We start from the raw sequence: 27,473 nt of genomic DNA on the forward strand, positions 1-27,473 counted from the left end.
CATGTTATAAATTGGTCATTGCATCAGTTAGCTCAGTATTCAGTATTTTCAATATCTATATCATGTTCAGATTATTTCATTGCTCAGTATGCTTTGTTCAGTTATATGTTATTTCAGCTTTACTCTATCTTGCATGCTCAGTACCTCTCAAGTACTGACGCATACGTGCGCTACATCTTCTCGTGATGTCGGTTCAGGTTCTCAGTATCCAGATCACGCTTAGATCAGTTCTCGGTCTCCAGTTCAACAGCATCAGTGGTGAGTCCTCATTCTTCGAGGACTAGTGACATGTTTATCTTTATCGCTTTTAGTCTTTAGTTTCAGTTTTGCTAGATCTAGTTGGGGCATGTCCCAACATTTCTAGTCAGTTAGAGGCTATATTCAGACATAGTTAGATTCAGCTTAGTGTTTTGAGTTTGATATTTCTTTTGTATTAAACTCTCAGATTTGATATATTCAGTTATAGTATATGGGTATTCCCCATCTTTTCAGATCTATTTATGATTTAGCTTCCACATCAGTTTATTATCTTTAGTATGCTCATGATCATGCCAGCAGGGTTAGCTTGGGATCACTTGTGGTCCTAGGTCCCGTGTCCGCGTCTCGGGGGTAGCTCGGGGCGTGACAATCGATCTCACCTGTCACGCCCCGAGCTACCCCCGAGACATGGACACGGGACTTAGGATCACAAGTGACCCCAAGCTAACCCTGAGGGCATAATCATGAGTATACTAAATATAAACTGAGAAATAAAACTGTTGCAGAAGCTAATAATATGTAAATCTGAAATGATGGGGAATACCCATATACTAAAACTGAATATCAAATCTAAGAGTTTAATACAAAAGAAATATCAAACTCAAATACTAAGCTGAATCTAACTATGTCTGAAATAAGCTTCTAAACAAACTGGAAATGTTGGGACATTCCCCAACTAGATCTAGCAAAACTGAAACTAAAGACTAAAAGCGATAAAGATAAACATGTCACTAGTCCTCGAAGAATGAGGACTCACCACTGCTGCTGCTGAACTGAAGATCGAGAACCGACCTAAGCGTGATCTAGATGCTGAGAACCTGAACCTACATCACGAGAAGATGTAGCGCAGAGTATGCGTCAGTACTTGAAAGGTACTGAGCATGCATGATAGAGTGAAGCTGAAATAAACATATAACTGAATAGAGCAATAAAATAATAATATATTCTGAGCTAAGTGAATGCAATGGACCATTTTATAAGATGCTAAGACTGAATACTGACTGTACTGAAATGTGGTCAATGCAATGGAATTTGACTGAGCTGTGGGAGCTACTAATAACCGATAATAAAACCACATAAGCTAAATGTGAAGTCCAATGTATACGCCCCATCGAGAGGACCCAATACACTCGGCCAAAGGTATAGATGCATGTTGGCGTGGTCACTAAAATGATGGCCACAGAGGGGACTTACAACCTATCTGGGACTATATGGGTGACTGACCCTAGTCCAACTCGGTATTATGCTACTCCTAATGGATTAAGTGATTAACACATTATGATTGAATTACTGTGATATACTAGATAGCTCAAAATGACATGCAAACTGAGAATGCGCATAAATAACTGATAATGACACATTTAAGACTAAGGCATTTATATCTTAAATAATTGAAATATCTGGCCTATCATGTGTAATTCAAGAACTATATACCTAGGGTTCTGAAATTCGTGCAATAGACTGAATATTAACATACTAATCTGATTTGGATTATTCTAACAACTAAGAACCCAATAATCTTAATTATTCAAGAAACCCTAGGTCTAGTCATAATAAGAGAGTCAAGAAACTGACTGAAAACTAGGGACCTAATGGGTGAAAGGAACCCACTAGTGAAATCCCACATACCTGATAACAAATTTCACGGAGAAATCTTTCAATTTCGGGGCTGGATCTGATGGAATCTTGTTGCGTTCTTGACCTTTTTTCTCCTCTCAAGCTCTAATTTTCTAAGTTTTGATTAATGATTTTGACTAAGGTAAGTTCTAGTTATGTTTCTAGGCAAAAACTGACCAAAATCACATAGTAAGTGTTAAAATGATGTCGTTTATGGGTCCAACGCATAGGAAAAAGACCAAAACGACCCTGACTTGAAAGCTATTGGGACCAACTGATGGACCTGGTCCGTGGACCGTGGTCCACCCTACGGTCCGTCCTGGTCAGCCATCGTTCAGCTCAGATGATGGGTTTTGCGGACCACGTTTCAGTACAGTCAATATTCAATCTTAGCATGTTATAAAATAGTCATTGCATTCAGTTAGCTCAACATTCAGTATCTTTGTCATGTTCAGATTATATTATTATTTTATTGCTCTGTTCAGTTATATGTTTATTTCAGCTTCACTCTATCCTGCATCTCAGTATCTTTCAAGTACTGACGCATACTCTGCGCTACATCTTCTCGTGATGTAGATTCAAGTTCTCAGCATCCAGATCACACTTAGGTCGGTTCCTGATCTTCAGTTCAACAGCATCAGTGGTGAGTCCTCATTCTTCGAGGACTAGTGACATGTTTATCTTTATCGCTTTTAGTCTTTAGTTTTAGTTTTTCTAGACTTAGTTGGGGCATGTCCCAGCACTTCTAGTCAGTTAGAGACTATTTTCAGACATAGTTAGATTCAGCTTAGTATTTGAGTTTGATATTTCTTTTGTATTAAACTCTCAGACTTGATATATTTAGTATTAGAATGGGTATTCCCTATAATTTCAGATTTACTTATTATTAGCTTCCGCAACAGTTTTATTTCTCAATTTATCTATAGTATGCTCATGATTATGCCAGCAGGGTTAGCTTGGGATCACTTGTGATCCTAGGTCCCATGTTCGCGTCGTTCGGCTCAAAGGATGAGTTCTGTGGACCACGTTTCATGGACCTGGTCCACGGATCGTGGTTCAACCTACGGTCCGTAGGTCCTGGCCGTGGGTCGATTTTTTTTTTCTACAGACCACGTTCCACGGACCTAGTCCACGGGTCATGGTACCACCTACGGTTGAGGTTTTCTGGGGTTTTTTTGTGGACCACGTCCCACGGATCGTGGTCCAATCTACGATTCGTAGGTGGCCTCCATAGGTGGCACCTACACTTCTGGAAATCTGCATTCTGGTCTTCTAGGATACAGGGTGTTACTTCACCAATCTCTCCAAACATTGTCTCAATCTTTGTTCCAACCTTGGTTCCCACCCTGTCTTTTGTAGTTTGGGTGAGAACCCCTATTTAATTTCCCAAGTATTGTACTTATACAATACTGCAAACTTGGCATCTCTCAGACACTGCCCACTGCTTGAACCAACTGTACCATTTTCAATCCTCATCCCTTGACATGTTTGGACAATAAATTGAGTTGGGTCATCATTTTGGCCATGTTTTCATCTCGCTCATGGTCCTTTTCAATTTTTTTCTTTTCAATTGTAAATAAGAACCTTGGTCCTTTCTAGTATGTCATTTTTGGTTGATTTTGGCCATATCATCTTGCAACAAAATTGTTACATCAAATGGTTGTCGCATCAACCCACCTTGTTTAAGTTGATCAGCCAAACCCTTGTTAACGGAATAAAGGCTACAATAAAAGTATTGCAGCAACAAATTGTATGAAACACCATGTGTTGGATATTTGTAAAAGCAACTTTCGGAACCACAACCATGTCTCATGTAGAGGTTCACCTCCAATCCTTTTGAAATTTTGGATGTTATCCTGAAATTTGACCATTTTCTATAAAGGAAAGAATCTCTCTAAGAATTCTTCGGTCTACTCCTCCCAAGAAGTGATAAAATTATTTGACAATTCTGCCAACCATCTTGTAGCTTCTTCCATCAAAGAGAACGAGAATAATCTCAACCTTATGGACTCTTGTGTGTTCTTGAACACGAATGGTCTACATATATACACAAAATGTAGATGATGTTTATGGGGTTCTTCATGAGCCAATCCTCTAGACATTCCTCTCATTTGGAGCAGTTGTAGGATTGTTATGATTACATGGAACATCGCCATCCGTGTTGTGGGTGGTAATCGGATAGCTCCATTGGTTATAATGGCATTCATGTGCATGCCATTTGAATCCCTCATGTTGTCACTTTGCTCGTAGTGACTATTATTGTCACTACCATTATCACTCATGATTAGACCTACAAATCAACAACAAACAATGCCAAGCAACAACTACTACAATCCAATTAGTTTACAGGCTTTCACAAATTGAATTCATAGCCACCATTTCCCCGCAACAACATCATGTTTTATAACGCTCAAACTACTCTCAAAAACCAATTCAAAGAGTAAGCGATTGTTGTTAATAAAAATACCCAACTAAGAGTCAGGGTCAAATCTCACAAGAAATTGTATATTGATAAGAATTCAACTAAGAAATTAAGAATGTGGACTTGTTCATTGTAGTAGGTTAGAACAATTGGGTGGATGATTCCACCAAATTTACCAAAAGAATTAATAATATTAACTATAATAATTAAACTAAAACTTAAGCAATTAACAAATAATCTAGGGGTGCGGGGATTGGAAATTGATGTCACATAGGTAATTGTGTTGCTCAATAGTGTTAAACATTCATGGATAGGTTGGGTCATCTTCAATGATACTAATGATCTTCTTTTGATCTCATAATATCACTTTATAGAATCTCCTTTTGGTCTCATCTATGTGTATAACTAAACAACCCATACCTTACACTATCTCTCTTTCGAGCAGAATTAGGACAAATAGATCCGACCCATTATCTCTTTTTCAATTAAACTATAGACGTCTAACTTAAATTTCATGTATCAAACTAATTACTCACTCTAATCAATCTCTTTTGAGCATTAATCGGAGATCGCAAGTAGGATTAAGTTTGCAACCTTAACCCATAAGCCAACCTCATGCTAATTAGCCTTAATCCATGGATGAACAACAATAAAACAGAGCAAAATACAATAACAATTACATTAAATCAACACCCAACCCCATAATTGCACCCCTAGACTTAGGATTTTAGACACCTATCATAAAATGTAAAGAAGTTATACTTATTATGATAGCGGCAATGGATGAGATGAAATTAAGTAATCATATTCAACACCCACTTTGATTTCAACTTCCAATTGTAAATTTCAAAAGTAAAATTGAAAACCCCAAAACTAAAGATGTTCTTCCCAAGGTAAATAATCTCATGCACTTAAAGAAAAGAATCTAGGAAGAATTTCCAAAACTTTCTTAAAAAAAACTCTTCTTTCTCCCTTCTTTGGGCTATTTATAATATCCAAAAAATTGGTCCAAAATTTACTATGTAACCATTTCAACGATGTTAGTCGGGCTCGCCAAGCTAATTCGGCAGAGCATCGTCTAATCTTAGATCCCTTTTATCCTGCTTCAAGCTTTAGGTGTTTGAACCTTAGTTGTTGAGCTTGTTTGACTCTTCCTTTCACATTCGGTGAATCACCGAGTACCACATTTGTTCGCCTTTTAAGCCTTCATGTTTTATCCAAGTCCTGTCACCTTTGGCAATGGTCATTTAGTTCACCTATTACAATCGACAAGTCACCGTTTCTCTTCAAGATCACCGACCTACCTCAATTACTTCAAGTATTGAGCACTGTCACTTAATGTGAGGTCGTGCCAGTTGCGCGATCCACCTTTTTGGTTAGGAAACTCCCAATGTGGAGTTTACACTTCTTTCAATGTTTTGTCCTTTCTTCCAAGTATTCAACCCCACCTTGTCCTTTAGAATTTATAGTTGCAGTTCATCAAAATATCATTAGAATAGGACATAATTAGGTACTAAGGACACTAATTGTTGAACTAAAAAAGTCTTAGATGAGTGTAAATCAACCACTCATCATTAGTTACTTGAATTTTATGATTATGAGTGTTGAAGGTTTGATTAAAAATAAGAATATATTGTGTGATTAAAGGTAAAGTCTTGGCTTTTGGGTGCCTCAATGAGGTTTATGGAACACTATAGATGATAATGTGTAGGTTCTTTACTGTTTATTTGAAGAAAGTTTAGCTTTGGTGACCTCAAAACTGGTAGTTTTTTAGGAGAAGAGAAACGAGAAGAAAGGGAGGGAGGAAAAGATAAGATCTTTTATTCCTTAGTCTTAAATTTACATACTAACAGAATATAGATAAGACATAAGGAATTCTTAACATGTCTATTAGGTAATCATACTCTATAATTAGCTAACAAATAATAGTCTAACTTAACAAACAATATAGTATTGACGCAAATGAAATAATGAAACTTACTTTATTTTTGTGGTATAAAAATCAACATACTATTGTCGAAACTTATACGGGTTGGAGAAGAGATGTGAACCTGCAATAATATATTTGCTAAGTTGTTGTATGTTGCTATCTTGTTGCCTCCACCGCATATTTACTACGTCACCGTCTCACTGACATATGTTATGTCTGTTTGTTATAAGCCTTAAATAATGTGATGGGTAGTTGAATTTTTTTGTATAGTATATGTTTAAACCAAGTAAACAGCCATGTTGTCACGGAGGTGTGATAAAAGAAGAGATGTTGAGATCAGACTTTCTAAATGAGATTGAGTTCCACGAATATGCAGGCTAGAAAGATGTTATTTGCTGCTATCCTATCTATTTGTGCATTAAGTTTGAAGTTGATCTCAATTTATAATGAAGAAATGATAGTAGTTCTATATATTATAGGCTTTATCATATTCATTCGAAAGAGTTTAGGTAATACTTTCAAAGTGACTCTTGATAATTTAGGCTATTCAAGAAGAATCACAACAATTCTCCAATTCTACCAAAGCAATTCCTCCGAAATCCAATGAACAACAATGATTACTTAGGATCAACTTGTGAATTTGTGACACCGTAGTAGAATTATTACCAATGTCACGTTGTGTCACTCCTCGAGGCTATCCCTGGGTGTTAACACGGGACCTAGGATCACGAGTGACTCCAAGCTAACCCTGAGCTGACATATCAAAAACATACTTAAACAACTGAACAAAAGACACTATGCGGAAGCTTAAAACATGAGATAAACTGAATGATAGGGAATACCCAAAATAGATCTGACTATATAAATACTGAATAAGAGTTAATGATACTGGACTACAACTCAAGTACTAAAGTTGAATCTATGTATGTCTGAAATAAGCCTCTAACTGACGAGAGATACTGGGATATGCCCCTAACTAACTCTAGCAAAACTGAAACTGAAACTGAAATGAAAGACTAAAATACGAAACATGCTTATTTATCCTCGAAGTATGAAGACCCACCACTGACGTTGCTGAGTATGGATCGGGAACCGATCTATGCATGATCTGAATGCTGAGGACCTGAACCTACATCACGAAAAGATGTAGCGCAGAGTATGCGTCAGTACTTGAAAGGTACTGAACATGCATTATAAGATAAAGTTGAACAAACATATAACTGAACAAAGTGTACTGAACAATGATATAATCTGAACATGATTAAAATGGTGAAATATACTCACTACAACATTTTAGGCCTACGACCACACTAATTTTGGACAACACTTTTAAATTGTTGCATAAAATACTTTTGGGGACGCTTTTAAAGTGTAGCCCAAGTTTTTAATTTTTAGCTTCGACAATATTGGCAACACTTGTAAAGTGTACTCTTTAATGGTATAAGCTACACTTTATTAGCATTGTTACAGTATGATATAATTGGCAACAACTTTTACATATATGGCCACACTTTTAAAGTGTCCTATTTTTATAATTGTAAAAACAACACATTACAAATATGGCCTTAATGTTTTCACTAAAATATTATATTCTTTCCAACATTTTAAACATTAAAACTTGTTCTCCCTCCAATTTTCATTAAGCAAAAAAAACAATTAATAAAACATTAAAACTTTTTTCCCCCAAATCAAAAAACATTTCGTCAAACTTTCCTCACGGAAGAACAATACGCTTTTGTGAAGAGCTGAAGAACAATACGATTTCCCTCACAGATTTCCGTCAAACTTTCCTCACAGATTCCTTGTTGAAGATTGAAGAGCTGAAGAACACGATTTTCCTCACAAATTCCTTGTTAAAGAGTTGTTCCGTCAGATTTCTAGTTGAAAATTGAACAAAATGCTTCAGAGATGAACACGCCTCACGTCTTAAAGCTTTAGGGTTGTTGGAATAGGGTCTATCAGGTAAGAAATTCTATGTTTTAGAGTTTGAATTTTAGCCTTAGGGTTTTGATATTCTTGTGTATCTTTGAAAGTCTAAATTTTAGCTTAGGGTTTTGATATTCTTGGGTTGTTGATACGATTTTTGTTGATTTTTGGGAGTCTCAATTTATTTATATTATGCTATTGTGCTCTAGTTTGGGTATTAGGGATGTGTATATGTGTATTTTTGTGTATGTGAAGGTATGCTCTGCTACTTCCTTTAAAAGGATTGCTAATTCTCATAGCTTAACTTAATGAAGCTTCAAATTATGTACAGACAAACACGATTTCAATCTTGTGGTAATTAGCATAAGCATGTTGAACTTCTTGTACAACTAGTTTCAAATTAGTTCTTTTGTGTGGTTACTGGTAAGATCATCATACCATAAGTTTTAAATTTTTATGTTAACAACCATAATCTGTGAGTTATGTTGGAATTATGATACTCCCATTACAGTAGTCGTACTTGAGCTGGAAAGAGTGAAATGGAAGGCTCGAAGCTAGTTTTGTTTGTACGCAACTGAGAGCAGCAGTTAGAATTGTTTACGTGTTGAAAAGGTTCCTCATAGAGCTTGAACTTGTTCACGTTCATCAGTTAGCATACCTGAAAAGGTGTTTCAAATTGGTTAAATTACACGTGAGTATATGTATTGAGATTTGGGAATGAAACGTGCTTTATGTTTCTAGAATTGCAAAGCCCTAATCTGAATGATTGGTTTGCACAATGTGAGTATCTCTGTGTGGTGTTTTACTGGATTACTTGGGGAATTTGAGATGTAGTTTGTAGTAGATTTGATGGGTATTTGGTTTCTTGATCTGCTAGATCTTCCATATTTTACTTTCTTATTGTAGTTTTAGACTCAATTGACTTCCTTTTTATGGTAATATGTGCTTGCAACTGTAGGATACAATGTCAAAGCTAACAATTTTGCAGGGTGTTCAAAACTTCAGGATATATATCTAAAAAGTTATTTTTGACCTATATACACAATATTATTTGCTATTAGTTGACAGTTGTTTTGATTTTGGGGTTGTCACAAAAGTTGGTTGGTAGTTACTAGCAATGAAAACATAAACAATTTAGTTTCTAGAACCTGTAAGGCTGTAACAGTGTCTGCCAAAGTGTGTGTAGTAGCACGCTGAATAGGTATGTCAAAGTGTGTGGTAACAAATTCCACTACGAGACGAACTTCATGTTTTCTACAGACCGACGCCTTAAAAGAATTTGAATGCCGGAGATATCTTTGTTAACATCCACTATTATACCAAAGCTTTGTCGATCAAGTTAGCATTTGAAACATCTGTTTAGAATTATATTTTAGTTAGACATGGAATATTATAGGTGCAAGTTGATCTCTACTAGCTTGTGAAACATTATTATATGCATAAAGAGAAGAGATCTAATTTCTTATACCATATACAACAGTCAAAATTAGTGGAAGAAATGCTAAATTATTAGACTGGATCCATAGGAGTGTAACATGCTAACTGTTTGTTTTATCAGCTTTCTTGGGAATCTTTGACATAATTTCAACTTTTCGCTGGCCGGTAGTTATGCTCTTTATGTACCAAAATATTATGTTGTTATACAAGTCAAAAGGTTAAAAAAAAGTATCATTCAAATAATTTAACATTATGGGCACTTCCCACTTACAACATTCTGGTCTCTAGGTGTAAAACTGGTGATCTGATTCTCTTTACCATTTCGTTTGGCAGTCTTAAAAGTGTGGTCTAGGTTTGTGCATAGTCAATTATGGTATATCTGGTACTTTTGGTGCTTTCATGTATTCACGTTTCCAAGAAGGACTAGATCTTGCCAATGAGAAATTTCCACTTAAAATTGAATAAATATGTGGTGTTTCTGGCTTGCTCGTTAGATTAATTTGTAGTTCAAGCAAGTTATGACTCTTGGGGAAATTGACAACGATTTTTGTCTTAGAGTATTTTTAAATGACCTTGTTGTCTGGAAAGTTGTGTTCTTTTTAAACGGTGTGATGCAGGAGAATTGATGAGCTTGTTGATGGCCATAATGTGTCACACATAACTCCTCAAGCTTTGGATAGGTGGGAGGCAAGGCTGGAAGATATTTTTAATGGACGGCCATTTGATATGCTTGATGCAGCTTTATCCGATACTGTTTCCAGATTTCCTGTTGATATTTAGGTTAGTCTCTCTAATTCTATCACCATTATCTTCTCCAGATTCAGATTATATTCTTTTTTGTTGAGTGCTTTTCCGATGCAAGTACTTGTGGAATTCGATACTTCTCTTCCATATACTTCTATCTCTTTCTAATATCATTATCTACTTATATTTGTTATTTGATTAGCAAATTAGGAAACTAGTTTACATTTGCTATCACTGGTGGCCGACATTTATTTTGTGTTTAATAACCTCGATCTCTTGCTTGCAACCATGTGAAGTGTTTGATAATTCATCTAACTGGTGCAGCCATTCAGAGATATGGTTGAAGGAATGCGCATGGACTTGTGGAAATCCTGATACATCAACTTCGATGAGCTATATATCTATTGTTATTATGTCGCTGGTGCAGTAGGATTGATGAGTGTTCCAATTATGGGCATTGCACCTGAATCAAAGGCAACAACAAAGAGTGTATATAATGCAGCTTTGGCTTTAGGAATCGCAAATCAACTAACCAATATACTCAGAGATGTAGAAGAAGAGTAAGTATGAAGCTATATTTAATTCACATTGATCATTTCTCTAGTAACATGCCAAAATATATAGAAAGAGTAGTCTATTTCTCAGATATAAGTACAGTGTAATGCCTATTGCTCCATTTGTTTCTATAGAAAGATGAATTAACAAAGTCAGGGCTCTCCGATGAAGACATTTTTGCTGGAAGAGTGACTGATAAGTGGAGGATCTTTATGAAGAAGCAAATTCAAAGGGCAAGGAAATTCTTTGATGAGGCAGAAAAAGGTGTCATAGAACTGAGCTCTGCTACTAGATGGCCGGTAAGTAGTCATAAAATTTCAATTGATCGTACGTATCTGCTACTTTTTCTTTTATTGTTAATTGTTATGGTAATGAGGTAAAAAACAATATGAACTTAAGTTTTTTATAGTGACACATTCCATCACATTGTTATGCAAAACATAATAGGCTTCAGTTCAAAAATAGTGTCCTCTCATTTGGCTATAGTTAGTATGGACTAATCATCATACTAGTAGACATTGAAAGGTATGATAGTTTTCGATGTCTAGTTCTTAAATCCTCTAAATCTTATGTTCCTTCATCACAAAGGAGAGGAAAGAGAGCTTGAACAACGTTCGTCATAAACTGCAGGCATGTTCTGTGTCTAAGAGCACAACTTGTTTTAGTTTACCTCTCTTGTTCTGTTTAAGAAGTAAAAAGAACATTGTATAAGCCCTGATTCAGGGTTGTCACACTAAATAGTTGGAGAGTAGATACCTAATATAAAAACAATTACACCAGCCCAAAAACAGAAAAAATCATAATTTAGCTAATTGGATAAAAAATCAAATGAGAATTAAGCCAATAAGGAACACATTTAATTTTTGGCTTCAATAAAACCTAGCATATGCTTTGGGCCAAGTCTATGTGTTGGTAAAATAATAAACTTGCAATCCTCTTCAGTTAAAGAAAAGAATAAGACTGATGGGTCACTAGTCAATAGATTGAACACTTTGGTCTTAAGTCAAAACAACTTTGCAGATGCAATTAAGAGTGTTAGTGAAGTCAATAATTTGGTATGTCAATATGGTCTAATCACAGGAATTTGATAAATAAGAGCATGTTAAGCATGATCACATCAGAATAAGTAATGAGACTCACAATTTTAGTCTCAATGCTTCCTTTTTGGGATGATGGTTTCATATCTCGAGAGATAGCTGGAATGTAGTGTCCTTGCAATAAATCAACTGCATCCTTCATGATAGAAAAAATAGCATAAACGAATTCAGTGTCCAAATTGGTAATATAGACGCTCAAAGATGTTGCAGCCAATTCCAACCTAGATACTAGGACACATCAGGTTAAACATTCTTAATGAGAGTATCTCCTAAAAGTCAACAAGAAACTAATCCAATAAAATGGCAGCACACTGCAAATGATGATACTAGGTTCAGTTAATACTTTGCTGATGGCTTGGATACATGAAGCTTAGTACTATTTAAAGAATGCATTCCAAAATTTCAACTGGCGGATATGATACCAAGTTGCAAGTGACAGCACATAATGAACGCTACCAACTTGATATGACGTACAGACCTGAGTAACAACTAATTGCTGGAAAGAAGCATCATTACCTGTTTAGTACCATCAACAAAGTTGTTTAAGTAGTATCGTGTTAGGGCATTGCATCCGTCAGCGAGAACCCCCAGGGCTGTTCTATGACCACATCTGCATATCAAACAACAATGTCGATTTTATCGTGACATTGATCGACCAAAGAAAAAGCTTGAGGTCATAAGATCAATTTTTTTATTATGACTTATAAAGTTTTATGTTATATCCATCATGATCTCGAGATAAACTATAGATGTAATTGTGCAGTTGGCATTTAAAGATCCAATCCCAGATTCTTACTCTTGATATGAAAGTAATTGGCGAAAAACTAGTACTAATGTCAAAGATGGTTGTATTATATTTGTTGATTTAGGAACTTTGTCAGGGTTTGCATCCTACTATCTATGCATTTATATTAATGCACTCTCCAAAAATATGTTTTGTACCAATGCTGCCTTCATATGATACCATCTTCTTTAAGCAGAACAAGAAAGTTGTTACCTGACAAAATCTCCCTTTAAAGCCGGAGTACCAGAATACGGGATGCTTATATCATCCCCATGGTTGGCCCACACTGCAAATAGTTTTAAGGTAAAAGAATAAACAGGTCTTTATTATTTTTATGGAATGAGAAAATGATTAAATTGGTCCTTAATGTGTGGTAGTTTGATTAGTTAATCCTTCATATATTTATATGGTGTAACTTTCATGAGACGGGGTAGGTCTGTGTATACTCTTACCTTCTTAAACTTCACTTATGGTCATAGAATTGTAGAAAAGTGATTATTTTATTCCTAAACAGTCTCATTTTGTTTTCTTATAAAGAAAGAAATCTGAACTCAAAAAATCTGCTAGAATACTTGAATCTGCAATCTGAACAGGCACAAACTGTTTTAGTTTACCTCTCCTCATTTTGTTTATCCTTTATCAACTCAATTTATTTGCTTAGGTATATTCATGTTTTTGTGTTCCAAGCATATACTGAATCTGCAATCTGAACTCAAAAAATCTTTAAGCAGTGCTGAACTCAAAAAATCTGCAATCTACTAGAATACACTGAATCTGCAATCTGCTAGAAATTAGAATACACAGTGCTGCGTGAACTCAAAAAATCTGCAATTTGGAATCTGGAACTTCTTGCCTCATCTATAACTGCTGCAATCTGATTTGTTGTACATGGTTTGTTTTGATTGTTAATTTCATTTTAAATGTGTAGGGAAATGGAGGTGATCAAATTTGAAGGGTCGCCACAAGTCAATTTGATCTCATTGAAGTGGATGATGAAGAGTTTTTGAACTATTGTAAAAGTTTGAATACATTATATTTGATTCTGTGAAATATATTCATTGCTAGAATATATTGAACTATTGTAAGAGTACTTTTTGAACTATTGTGTACACATATTTAGAATATTTCTTTATAAGTATGTGTATGTACACAAGACATACTATCTTTTGAAGTTTATTGCAAATCTATATAGTTGAATTACTTATTAGCTTATTTAATGCTTGAGATTATTTATTGCAAAACAATATTGGTGTTTTTTAATTAGAAATTGTGGCATATAAATATTTTATAGCCAAAATACTATTACCACACTTAAAAGTGTAGCCATAGGACTGTAAATTGTAGTATGCACATGGGCAAGGACTACACTTCAAAGTGTTGTCATACATTAGATAGAAAAGGCAACACTTTAAAATCATGGGCAATAAGGAAGCAAAGGTCACGCTTCAAAGTGTAGTTGTATGAGATAGAAATGTTGTTATTTGAGGTACATCAAAGTGTGGCCTTTTTGCCTTTTAGGCTACGCTTTTAAGCGTAGCTGATAAGGCAACACTTTGCCTAAACTCTAAGGTTGCGCTTCTTTCGGCCACCCCTGGAAAAGTGTGGTTAAAAGTAAAAAAGTGTGGCCTTTTATCAAAGGCAACAATTTTTCATAGTTTAGGCCACACTTTTCCAGGGTGGTTGTAGACATAAAATGTTGTAGTGATTGTTTATGAACTAAATTGAATGCAATGACCAAGTACATAACATGCTAAGAAATAATACTGAATCAAATGCATTAGAGTCTGACTGCGGGAGCTACTACTAACCGACATAAAACCATATGAGCTGAGCGTGGAGTACGATGTATACGCCCCATCGAAAGGACCCAATATACCTTGCGAGGGGTATAAAGGCATGACTGACGTGATCACTAAATTTGATGCCCAACAGGGGGGACTTATAAACCTACGAGGGCACTTAGTTCTAAGACTATGAGGGTGACTGACCCTAGTCCAACTTGGTATTAAGCCTACTCCCAACTGAAATTGTGTACAATACAACATAACTGAAATATACTAGATAGCTCAATATTCTGACATGCTAACTGAAAATGCAACATTTAAGTACTGATAATGAAACATTTGAAATTTGAGGCATGTATATCTGTTTATCTGTCCTAGCTAGTGTAATCCATGAAGAAAACAAATCTACACAACTAGGATTTTGAGTTTCATGCAAGGAACTAAGCAACAATGTTACAAAAACATGATGAGTAAGAGCACTACAACAGCTAAATCACATCAATTCTCTAAAGTTCAAGAAACCCTGATCTAAACAATATGAAGGGAATTAAGAATCTGACTAAATTTTAGGGACCTAATGGGTGAAAGGAACCCACTAGTGAAATCCCACATACCTAGTGACGAATTTCACGAAGAAATATTTCGATTTCGGGTCTGAAACTGAAGAAAACTTGTTGCGTTCTTAGAGAGGCTTGGTCGGCTGTTTCTTCTCTTTTTGCTCTAGTTTGGCAAATTTTGGAGAATGAATTGCTTAGGTTAAAATCTAATTAAGTTACTAGGCTTAAACTGACCAAAACTACGTAGTTTAGGGGTTAAACGACGTAGTTTAGGTGCTCAACGCATAGGGAAAAAGACCAAATGACCCTTGACTTAAAAGTTGTCGGGGCCATCGACGGGCCTGACCGACGTTCCGTCCTGTTAGTCCGTCATTTGGCTTCAGAGAGCTGATGGTTGGGGGTCTGAACCACCAACCTGGACCACAGACCATAGTCCCACCTACGGTCCGTAGGTCCGATCGTTGATCGAGGGTTTTCTGGGTGGCCAGCCACGGACCCCTCCTACGGTCTGTGGTTCAGACCACGGGCCGTGGGTGGGTCTCATCGGTGGCACTTGCAAGTTCTGAAGTTCTGCATTTTGGTCTTTCTAGATTACGGGGTGTTACACGTTTTATTTTAAAAAATGAGTTAAAGAGTCGCCACTTAATTTTTAAAGGGAAATTAAGAAAACTATTGTTTTCAAAAGACTAAAAACAGAAAATCTACTGAAAAATAATTAGGGGGTTCGGGGTTCATATTAGTGTTCTAGGAAGGGTTTTAAAAGCATCTAGAACACCCGCTAATGTGGTTATCCGACAATTAATCATTTGGCTAAAAATTAACTTAATTGGAAATCGAGCAATTTTTATAGCTAGAACCGTTTTAAAGGGGTAAAAGGGAAAAAATACGGAAATACTATCTAAGTGAGATAATTTGCAAAATTTATTCCTTAAGTCTTGTTAAACGATGACTGATTTAGTTAAATTGTTAAATCAAAATGGGAGTCTTTCGGGGATTTGAATTTTTCGACCTTAAGATTAGCGGCAAATATTAACAAGCACACAAACACAATAAAATAAGAGAGAGACACTTGGGCCCAAGTTTGGTTTTTTTGTTCGCCTGGGCCAATACTTGGGCCTAATTTTTGTTTTGGGACCAAAGACCCAATATTTAGTACATGTCCTAACTAATCTTTGAAATTTGCTTTTCTTTGGGCCTTTGACCCGATTCTTGTCTCCTTGTACCTATCTTAATAACTAACAAATAATAATAATTACAATAAAGGGCATCTTACATAAATCTCACTACTTTATATTTCAATTACTAGGATTCCTGATAGTTTGTAATATTACTTTTTATACCATATTTTGATCTCGAGATACATGTATCATTGATGATGAGATACATGTATCCAACCGTTTTAAAAGCTGAGATACACGATTAATTAACTTGAATTAAATGGGTTGTAACTTATTTCCTTAATTAAAGGATTAATTGCTGACTAATTAACAACTCAACAAATTTACAGGATCTTGGGTATCATCTCTAACAAATATTCCTAAAGTAACGAAATCATAAACCTAATTAATTTTGTTATTGTACTCTTCACCTTCTTCATCGGCTTGAATCATTAATGGCGAGATACATGTATCCAACAGTTTTTAAAGTTGAGATACACGATTTATTAATTTGAATTAGCATCTTCATCAGCTTGAATCATTAATGACGAGATATATATATCCAAGCTGAGATACACGATTTATTAATTTGGATTAACCTCTTCATCTCTTCTTCATCATCTTGAATCATTAATGACGAGATACATGTATCCAAGCCGAGATACACCATTTATTAATTTGGATTAACCTCTTCATTTTCTTCATTGGCTTTAATCATTAACGGCGAGATACATGCATCCATCAATTTTTAAAGGTGAGATACACGATCTCTTAATTTGAATTAACCTTTAACAAGAATCATCTGATTTTGTGAACAGTCAACCATTAAAATAGTTGAGAAACAACAAAAACAAATAATGTAAAAACCTACACATGGTTTCATCGGCGTCCGACGACTCGTCGGAGTAAGGAGGAAAGTATTTAATGTAAATTGAACTGAAACAAGTAATTGGAAGAATTGCAGAGAAGAAGAAATGCCTAAAAAGTAGAGAACAAAGAAGAAGTATAGAAAATTCTTGTTTAGAAGGGCGGTTGCTTCTTTGCCTTCTAAAATGTTATACCAAAGCTATACACTCTAAGCAAGCATATAGTGCACAACATTACATTCATAATGCGGTTATATGAAAAAGCAAAGTTTTGCCATTTTCGGAGTTCTTTTTCGAATTGAGGGTGAAATCCGATAAGGGGGTGGGGGTGGGGGGAGAGATATTGTCGGGGAAGGAGACTGAAAGAGGTTGAATTGTTAAAGCACCTTTAATTAAGGATTTAAATTTTAAGATAATTATTCAATTCCATATTTAAGAAATTTGTGTATCTGATTTATTTTTAAAAAATATATGATATATTTATTAAAAGTGGTATTATGAGTAATAAAAGGGTAGCGGCTGCGGGTTTCCCTTGTCATAAAAAAAAAAAATGGTATTATGAGTAATATTTTTAAACTATAGATAAAATATGTATATATAGTAATAGTAGTTATGTATGTCTAATTATGTAGTTTATCCTACAATAAAAGGGCTTAGGCCCAAAAATAACAAAATACAAGCTGAATTTCGGGGCCTTTAGGCCCATTTCCATTTTCGTATACACTAGCTGTATACTAGTGCATACAATCTCGTATATCTGCTCCAAACACCTGTACTCCTAGGGACATGTTCTTCGATTTTTACGAATGGCTGACTCAATAAAGGTGGAATTTGAGTCTTTATGGCTATCTCGAAATGCACGAGAATGGAGAGACCAAATGGACTTGAACGGGTGAGTTCATGCAAAAATTGAATAAAAAAAAGAAATTAGCAATTGATCAGTGAACAAGATCTATAGCAGTAATTACATTATGCAACAACATCAACTTGTCAACTGGTTATAAATGCATTGATATATGGATTATAATTGAGTGGCCAACAACTTAACATAATAGATCAATAAATCTGCAAGAAGAGAAATCAACAAATAGAACTAAAGCTCAAATAAGTTTCAAATTCAAGCAACGAAGATTCTGGTGACACACTAATGCATAGAAACATACTCCACTTTCAATTCTTAAGCCACATGAAGACCTTAAATATCATTAAAAAAAAGGAGAGGGGCCTTTATATGACTCTGATGCAAACAGTGAACTAGAAAACACTTCAAACATATGATTTCTACACGATATCAAATCCAAGATCACAAGTTAAGCCTTCTGTACAAAATGGACATCAAACAAATAAATACCCTTCAATATGCTAAGATCATAAAAATAAAATAAAGAAGATTAATAAGGGACATATGGAGTTAAGAAAAGATCTAACGATAACATGTAATTTAAGAAAAACAAAACAGTCAGCTAAAGAGGGATTAAGATCTAATTTGATGTAATAACATTGTCCTTTTAAGATTGAAACAATTTTTAAACAAAGCAAACCAAGGAAACGATGCAGAGGTCTGTAGCAAGCACTTTCAGATTCGAATGGAAATATGATACTAAAGAAAACAACTAGAACAAATACATTACTACTAAAAGGGAAATAAACCTAAACACTACTACTTAATCTTAAGCAAGATTCAAACAAGAGAAAATGGTAAATAAGAGGTTGAGTCAAGATGGTCACTCCAACATGCAGCAACATTCAAAACAGGCTAATTAGATCACTGATTTGCAATAAAAAACAAGTCGAAACAATTTGAAAATTTCAACATTTGAATGCCTCATACGATAAAATCAAACGACCAGCACATCATAAAGCCAAAGACACGAACATAAATAACTATTACCTTTTGGGGTGTAGCATTTTGGGACAAGACGGACTGGAGAAGACGAGCTTCCACCACCATACAAACTTGAATACGAACAGCAAACAGGGAACCTGGGTAGAATCCGAATAGCTACCTCGAGTTCAAATGACCTTGAGAGGACGATGGACGACACCAAAAAAAGAAACGAAACCAAGTTCCTAAACGAGTTAACTTCTCTATTTTGGAGTGTATTTCAAGTATATTCACTCTCTATCTCTTGCTAAACCGCTACTTCCTATTTGTGAAACCTTGCCAACTTTTTCAATTTTTCCTCTTATTTCTTTCTGTTCCTCTACTAGCCAAAAAAAAAATCCATCTAAATAATGAAGAAGAAGATGCTTAAATAGAGGAGATGAAGGTACGAAAAGAGGGGGAAAACCGATTGAATTTGGAAGGGATTTTCGAATTTGAAATTCAAATCCCTTTGAAAGGATAAGGTTGGGACGGCTGGCATAGTACTAAATTTTACCAATCCCGCAACAAATTGCAACGGGCAAGTAACGGGAGCCATTCGATCTTGGCGCTAGGACGAGTGAACCGTGGAGATTGTTCCACCTGGCCTGGTCGCTTACAGCAGACGAGAACAAAGGCCACTTTTGCTGGAAATTTCGTACGAGATTAGAGGAAGACGACAATGGCAAAGAAGCGTACCATTGTACTGGGCACGCCTCTTGTCACGCCGTGAATTTCTCCGTCAAAGAACGTGACTGAAGTTGCTGTTCGGATTGTCGTTTCTGGGCGTCGTTCTTCTTCTGTGAACGTTGCTTCTGGTAACGTCAATGCTGTAAAGAATTGGGTCTTGTGTTGAATGAGGAAATAGGCCAGGTCTGGAGTTATTTGGGTGGGCTGGATTGGAGAGGTTGAAATTGAAAAAAAGGACTTGGGTCACTGATTGACTAGTATTGGGCTGCTGAAAGGTGGCCCAAAATTCTTGGTCTTATAAATTGGGTGAGAAAAAGGCTACAATTGTAAATAAAATTGAAGTGTCAATTATAGTCAAATTGAACTAATTTGTGAATCCGACTAAAATCAAAATAAGATGAATTAACATAATTAATTTATGAGCTTCTCAATCTTAACGAAATAAAATAATTAATTTGAACTATACAATCACTGATTTTAAAGATTAACAATAATTTAAGCCAAACTAAATTAATAACTTATTTAACTAAAAATGTAAAATCTTTTGAGATGATTTTCAAATATTTATAAAGTATAATAGTTATATAAAACTATATAAATGTATTTATTATTCAAAATACTATAAAAATCGACTGGAATTACTTAAAATAACCTTGATACTATTTTGAATTATATAAAACTAATTATTCTATATCGTTTGAAAAATTAAGAAGCTCGGAAATTAATTACTATCGGGAGGGTCAAAATTGGGTGTCAACACACGTTGTGTGCTTAAGTGCGAAAAGACAGTGCAAGCTTTGTTATGTCGAAACCTAAATGTTAAGTCAACAACACTTTCAAGTGCCACTTCGGACTATCACATCCGCCTTTAGGATGATATACCCATAAAGATACACGTCTTAGTGGGGAAAAGATTTTGCCCCCAATGTAGATCAAAAACATAAAAGTAGAATTCATTCGAGAGAGCTTGGTGGTCTTATGAATGGTTCATGAATGCACTAAATTAGATTAATGCTTTAATAGGTGAAAAGTTCTTGAGTGTTGTTTCTTTTGAATATTTAATGTTCTTTAGTGCATTAATGGTCTCTTGGTTAATATAATGTTCGTTTTGGTGTGGTTTGTTTGGATTTCACCTCATTCGATCCCTCTCAATGTGTTGTCCATTATGGATTCTTACAAATATTTTCTACATTTACATAATGAAATATGTAACCAAGCATGCAGTTGTGATTAAAATCATGGGTCGTACCAAATCCAGAGGGCATGATTCAGGTTAGAGTTAAGTTTCATGATGATCAGAATATATTTATCATAAGAAATGTCAAGGGACTAGTCAGAGAGGGAGCCCATGGGTTTGCGTTGAACATATAACTATGAATGCTTGATATTGACTAGGATTTATTCCAAATGTAATAGTCTTCAATTTTCTTTGCTTATAAACTCATAAATTTGGACATGCCGATTTTGAGATTTCAACCATGATTCGAGTAATTTTGGTTCACTTCAAAGTTTTTGGAATTATTTATGATAATATTTTGGTGTGTACTGAAATAGTCATCCAACTATCATGTTGATTCTTTTCTCCCGTCTTCATTTTATGTGGTTTTGGTTGTATTAGTTCTTTTCAAAATCTGTTATGTGTTAGTTTTCGGTTGCCTTAAGCAAATATTCAAGCTATTTGGTTTCAGTAAAGAGAGCTTTCCTAAATATCATTGAATCAAATCAATATTTACCTTTATTGATTGTCATATTTTCTTAATCCTAAAGCTTGCAACTTGCTTAGAGTTTGTTTTAGAGAAACAATTTAGTTTCAAGTCTCCTGATCAATTTAAACCATATATCTCTAGATTCATCCAATCAATTCATTGTGTCAAATTCAAACTTGATTATTCCTCCAATTAAATTATTCAAAGTCAAATATTAAATTTCGAGTTTTTGGATAAAAATAAAAAAGATCTTCCAAAAGTTAATTATTATAAGTTTCACGATAATTTTATTGGTAGATTTGTCAAAAAATGATCCATTAATTTATTATTCAGTATGTATTGAAAAAATGGCGTACATGTATAATGTGTAAGATGTACAATCAATATATAACTATGTTTACTTTTTCAAACAAATACGCAGTTAATTTGATTGACTACTTTCGACTTTCTATCAAAGATGTTTCTTGAGCAAACAATACAAATCCCAGTCTAATTACGTGTCTTCACCTTAGTTTATTTAGTGTAATTCACATTTATGATACACAATATGTGTGTATGTATTTGGGCATGAAAACACAGTTGTGTAAATTTCATATATGACATATATTATAGTACTATTTTCAAGTTATAACAGTAGATTTAGACTTTCAAGCTATAACATTAAAAATTTCAGGTTATAACAAGTTTAAAAAAAATGTTTTTATTAATTGGAAAAAACTTAAAAAATAAATTAAAAGATAAACGAAAATTTAAAAAAAAAACGGAATTAGAAATAATAAAGTAAAAAACTGAAATTGTGGGTTGTAATTTAATTTGAATTTATTGTAGATAATTAATGATTAGCATGAAATAAGGGATCCAAACTAATTAAGAATATTCAGTTTCCTTAATTCACTCTAATTTGTTAAAATTAATTCAAAAATCTGATTTTAAAAATCAATTTCCATTTATTTAATAAATGATTAATCTATTTATGGTTTTTTATTATTAATTAATAGTATGTAATTAATAAGGAAAAAATGAAGAAAAAAAAACGGAAATAGGGGTGTCAATTAAATTTGAATTAATTTAAGATAATTATTAATTAGCATGAATTAAGGAATCCAAATGGTATGAAGTCTGTATATTACTAGTATCCTGAACTCAAAACATTTTATTAAATAAAAAAAGATTTTTTAATTAATTGTAAAAAATTGTTTTGAAAAAAATAAAAAGGATAAAAAATCGATTTTGAAAAAAATAAAAAGATAATAAAGGAAAATAAATCGATTTTGAAGAAAAAGAAGATAAAAACGGAAATAGGTGTATTAATAAAATTTGAATTGATTGATGATAATTATTAAAAAATATAAATTTAGGAGATTCAAACTAATTCGGAATATTTTGTTTCCTTAATTCACTCTAATATGTTAAAATTAATTAAAAAATCTGATTTTATCCATTTTCTTCTACCTTACTCTCTCTTTGTTTTTTTTTTTCTAGAATTGTTGTCACTGACGAGTAAATCAAGTTTTTTTTGTTTGAAAAATCTTGATTTTGTTGTGATGGATGATTGCCTATCTCTATTAATTAAACATGGTGGTAGATGAGATCTTTCAGGTTGAATAAATGTTGGTATGAATAATTGGATGTCAACTATATACAGTTTGGATACCAATTATATGGCGTTCATTTTGATCTCCAATTAAATATCAAAACTAAACTGTGTATGTATCCAATTACTATGTAGTTTGTATATAACTGATATCCAGAAATTTATATCCAATTGCTATGCAGTCTGTATATAACTAGTATCCTGAAATTATGAGAGTCAATCTGTAATTCATATGTAGTTGAAAACTGACTTGAAGAAAACAATGCATATTCTATATCATTCAATACTTAAAATTGTATCAAAAACAAATATATATCGTTCAAAAGTTAAAAAAACATGAAATACTAAAGAGTCTAAGCTGCAATCAACTATCTCAAATTTGATCTCCGTAGTCTTGGTGTAGGATAATTGTTGGTATTTGGAGCATGTTCTTTTGCTATGCGGGATCCATCAAATTTGCTAACAACAGTCCCAATTATTTCACTCTCATTGATCGGGCCATCATCGTTCTTTGTTTTTCCGCATTGCCATCAACCTAGTTGGAGAAATTGAAAAAGAAACCTTCTTATTATAAAAAAAAAAAGGTATTATAAGAAAATACCAATTTCATACCAACATTAGTCATAATTTATACAAAAAAAAAAATGGGTGATTTAACAAACTACAATCAATTCACATAATTGGACCACTGATATCATACCATTTTTTGATAAAAAATAATACACAACTTAAGTCAGCTTTCATACCAGCAATAAATCAATTTCATACCAATGTTAAAACACATATTTCATACCATATTCATAAATCGTATATTAAGTCAGCTTCATACCAATATAATTCATGTTTCATGCCAGATTAGTAGACATAATGAGCATAATTTGAAAAAAAATTAGATTTCCTCTAAACTGTGTACCAACTTCATACCAGATTTAAACTAGTTTCACACCAAATATAAGTAATACATCATACCATTTTTATACCAAACTTTACACCAATTCATGCCAACATTAAACAAAATTCATACCATATTCGTAAATCGTATATTAAATCAGCTTTCATACCAATAATATGCATAATATAACAATTTTAACAAAAAAATCTACTAAATTGATTTAACCATATCTCATGTAATAAAAAACCCAATTAACTTTTGGAGGATTAATACAAGAAACAAATCATGTAAATCTTTTCCTTTTGAAAAATGTACAAACAAAATCATGTAAATCATACATAAACAAGAATTTGTACAAACACCATACATCACATGCATAGATATATGTTATAAAATACAAATTGAAAGATCAAGATCATACCTTTTTGGTCTAAGCCAGATCAGTTACACATGTGATCACAAACGACATATAATTCCTTTATGTCAACAATTAACTCCTCATGAAAAATGTTCTTTTTAAAAAATAAAAAAAATAAAAAAATTAGATTTGTAAAACTGATAAAATACATCACCCTCTCCCTTTTAACATCCTTTTCCAACTTCATATCTTTAACAATTTTGGGGCAAAAATAGATAAACCCTAAACCCTTTCACCTTCACCTTCACCTTCACATAATTAAATTTATGGTAAAATCGTCAGTCCCAAGAAAATCCCAGAAATTCTACAGCCAAATAAGAAAAACAGAACCTTTTCACATGAAAAGCCTCAAAGCACTCAACTCCAAAACAAGTCTTCCTGTAAACACAACAAAAACACCAAAAATCCTTTAAACCCCATTGAAAGTCCATGTCTCACAAGTAGAGATCTGCCCTTTTATTTTGATTGTATGGAGAATATATTTCTCCTAATCAGTTTTTAGATGTTGAAAAATCGGCTTCAATGGAGTATGGATGAAAGAGATGAAAGATGAATTTTTGTTTTTTTTTAACGTGAAATCGATGTGGGGTGAGGGATTTAGGTGGGGTGTGGAGGTGTGACTTGTAACTGTAAAAAAGGAACAGTAATCAATGTAAATCCCTATAATTGTGTAAGAGATAATTATGGGGTATTCTTTATTTAAATAATTTAATAATAATATAAAATAATAAAAAAATTACTTATTTAATAAAGTAAAATTTAATTAATTTATAAATAATTAGTGATATGTTATAACCCGTAATTAAACTGTTATAAGCAAGAATTTTTTAAAAGTAGATTTAAAACCTGTAATATTGACTCTTAAATGTGTATATGGGGTGATTTTTCCAACACAGTTGGATCCAAGATATAAAGAGCTGAAGGCCCAATATTTACTGGGCCGAGCTCTATCCCCTCAACCACGTAACCCTACTTATAAGGTTTTTAGGGTTTAATCATTCTCCATTCTCTGATACACAGCAGCAGCATACAGCAGCAGATTTTTCTCACCGGAAGGTAAGCCGCTCTCGCCATCGAATCTCTCTCTATAATTTCCTTGAAAGTACGTCAGGATTTCAATGTTCTGTAATGGATTTGTTCTTAATCAATTGTTTTTGCTCTAATTCTATAATAGGATTCAATTTTTTAGCTCAACTTAGAGTTGTGTTGATTGATTTAATTATTGATGCATTGGAAACTCCTGATTTGTTATTGTTGTTTGAATTGAATGTTGCCTGGAGATAAAAATAGGTGTTGTAAAACAAGTACTACTTTATTTTTGTACAAAGTTAATATTTGGATCAATCGAAGAAGGGATAAATGTGTATCAACGGCATTTTTCTGTTTTTTTTTTTGTTAAAAGGTGAAGTCTTGCCTTTTCGATTGCAACTATGAGGTTCCCGGTTAAGTATAGATGAATGGATGTAGGCCTTTTACTTGTATGTAAGTAAAGTTGAGCTCGGGTCAGCTGAACAATGTTAGATGAGGTAAAGAGAGAGTCATCCAACGGTCATATGTTTACAGAAATTATGAGGTAGTGCAGATGTGTTTCCTAGTTAACCTTGTGAACTAACAAATAAGAGTCAAACAATATAGTATTGAGTTATTATCACTGATTAGTTGAAACTCGGTCAATTTCTAAGATCCGTGTATTATTTGAAGCTCATACTGCCATTAATTACATTTATGGTTTTCTCACTACATTATTACAAGTAATCACCTTATGAAAAAAATGCATTTTTGCATACACAAATTGTTCACATCAAACTGATCATGAGGAATTGATCATTAGATAAAGGAGCCTACAGTACAAAGAGACATTAACTTGTGGAATTAGTGCTCTCCTCAGGCTTATTCCGGTTATCTAAGTTCCTTTGGTTAGAAAAGATACATGAACCTACAATAATGGAAGCTGCTAAGGTACTGCGTGGTGTTTGTCTAGTTAACTCCAATGCATATTTTCTGTTACTGGCATATGCTCTATGTCTCATTGCTGTAGCATTAGTGATTAAACAGTGTGATGGATAGTCGAATTTTGTGAAGTAACCAAGTCCCACACCTGTTGTCTTGGGGGTGTAATTGGTGCATAGATGTTATGAATGCACTAAATTAGATCATGCATCTGCTGCTGACAAGCATTAATATGTAAAAGTGTTGCAGTGTTGTTTTGTTTGAATATTGACTGTTGTTTAGAGTATTATTTGGTTTTTGTGTGGTTTGTTTGACTTTCTTCCTGCTGCTTTTTCATTTGATTCCTTTAAATGTGTTATCCATTATGGCTACTTACAAATATATAGTCTGCATTTGCAGAATGGAATCTGTAACCAAGCATGCAATTGTGATTAAAATCATGGGTCGTACTGGATCTAGGGGGCAGGTGACTCAGGTTAGAGTCAAGTTTCTTGACGACCAGAACAGGTTTATCATGAGAAATGTCAAGGGACCAGTCAGAGAGGGTGATATTCTCACATTGTTGGAGTCTGAGAGGGAGGCCAGGAGATTGCGCTGAGCCCATAATTTTGATTGCCATATCGAAATTTCCTTGAGTACTTGATTATTCACTGGGCTTTATTCCCTAGTTAATAGTCTTTGGTTTTGTTTGCTTAGACTCTTAAGTTTGGATATGTTGATTTTGGTGCACTTTATGTTTCTGGAATTGTTTTTATGTTAAAATTTTGCTAGCATTGCGTCAAGGGCAACGAGTAATGGTTCTTATTTGTTTTCGTGTTTGCTGGATGGACGTCCATCTATCATGTTGAATCTTTTTCCAGTGTTCCTTATGTGTGATATTGGTGCTTTTCAGAGGCAATGGTTTTATTAGAATTCAAAATGGTTATTACCCAATAAAAAGAACATATTTTGATGTTACAATGCCTTCAAATTTAATGCTTTTGGATGCATAAACTCGATATTTGTTTATTTTTATTCTCTACTCTATATATATAAATATAAAAAAGGCCGTGTAAAGTTTTTCCTTGATGTTATTATATATCTACAACGCTTGAAAAGTTATGATCCTCGACGTTGATTTAGAAACGGTGTGTAGAAAAGGGTTAAAATACGAAACTACTTCGAACCTTCGAAAGAGCCTATTAAATTTACTATTAGTGAAATATTTGAATAATAAAAATGATAG

At 33.9% G+C, this 27,473-nt stretch overlaps 2 protein-coding genes across 2 annotated transcripts in view; one reads left to right on the forward strand and one right to left on the reverse strand.

Annotated features, from left to right (window-relative positions):
• LOC125846977 (40S ribosomal protein S28) overlaps positions 1-27,054 on the forward strand; it is a 269,249-nt gene extending 242,195 nt beyond the window's left edge. Inside the window, exons 2-3 of the mRNA XM_049526691.1 lie at positions 25,322-25,354; positions 26,648-27,054. Of these exons, the coding sequence (XP_049382648.1) occupies positions 26,649-26,846 (198 nt within the window). The 5' untranslated portion in view covers positions 25,322-25,354; position 26,648 and the 3' untranslated portion in view covers positions 26,847-27,054. The remainder of the gene's footprint in view (positions 1-25,321; positions 25,355-26,647) is intronic.
• LOC125846976 (phosphoinositide phosphatase SAC7-like) lies at positions 10,697-13,473 on the reverse strand. Its single transcript, XM_049526690.1, has 5 exons — positions 13,343-13,473; positions 12,984-13,056; positions 12,503-12,596; positions 12,030-12,122; positions 10,697-10,797 (listed from the first exon to the last, which is right to left on the reverse strand). The coding sequence occupies exons 1-5, from the start codon at positions 13,392-13,394 to the stop codon at positions 10,783-10,785; spliced, it is 327 nt and encodes a 108-aa protein (XP_049382647.1). The 5' UTR covers positions 13,395-13,473; the 3' UTR covers positions 10,697-10,782.
• Positions 27,055-27,473: the final 419 nt, after the last annotated feature.

The sequence above is a fragment of the Solanum stenotomum genome, chromosome 12 (assembly GCF_019186545.1).
Source record: "Solanum stenotomum isolate F172 chromosome 12, ASM1918654v1, whole genome shotgun sequence".
Taxonomy (NCBI): domain Eukaryota; kingdom Viridiplantae; phylum Streptophyta; class Magnoliopsida; order Solanales; family Solanaceae; genus Solanum; species Solanum stenotomum.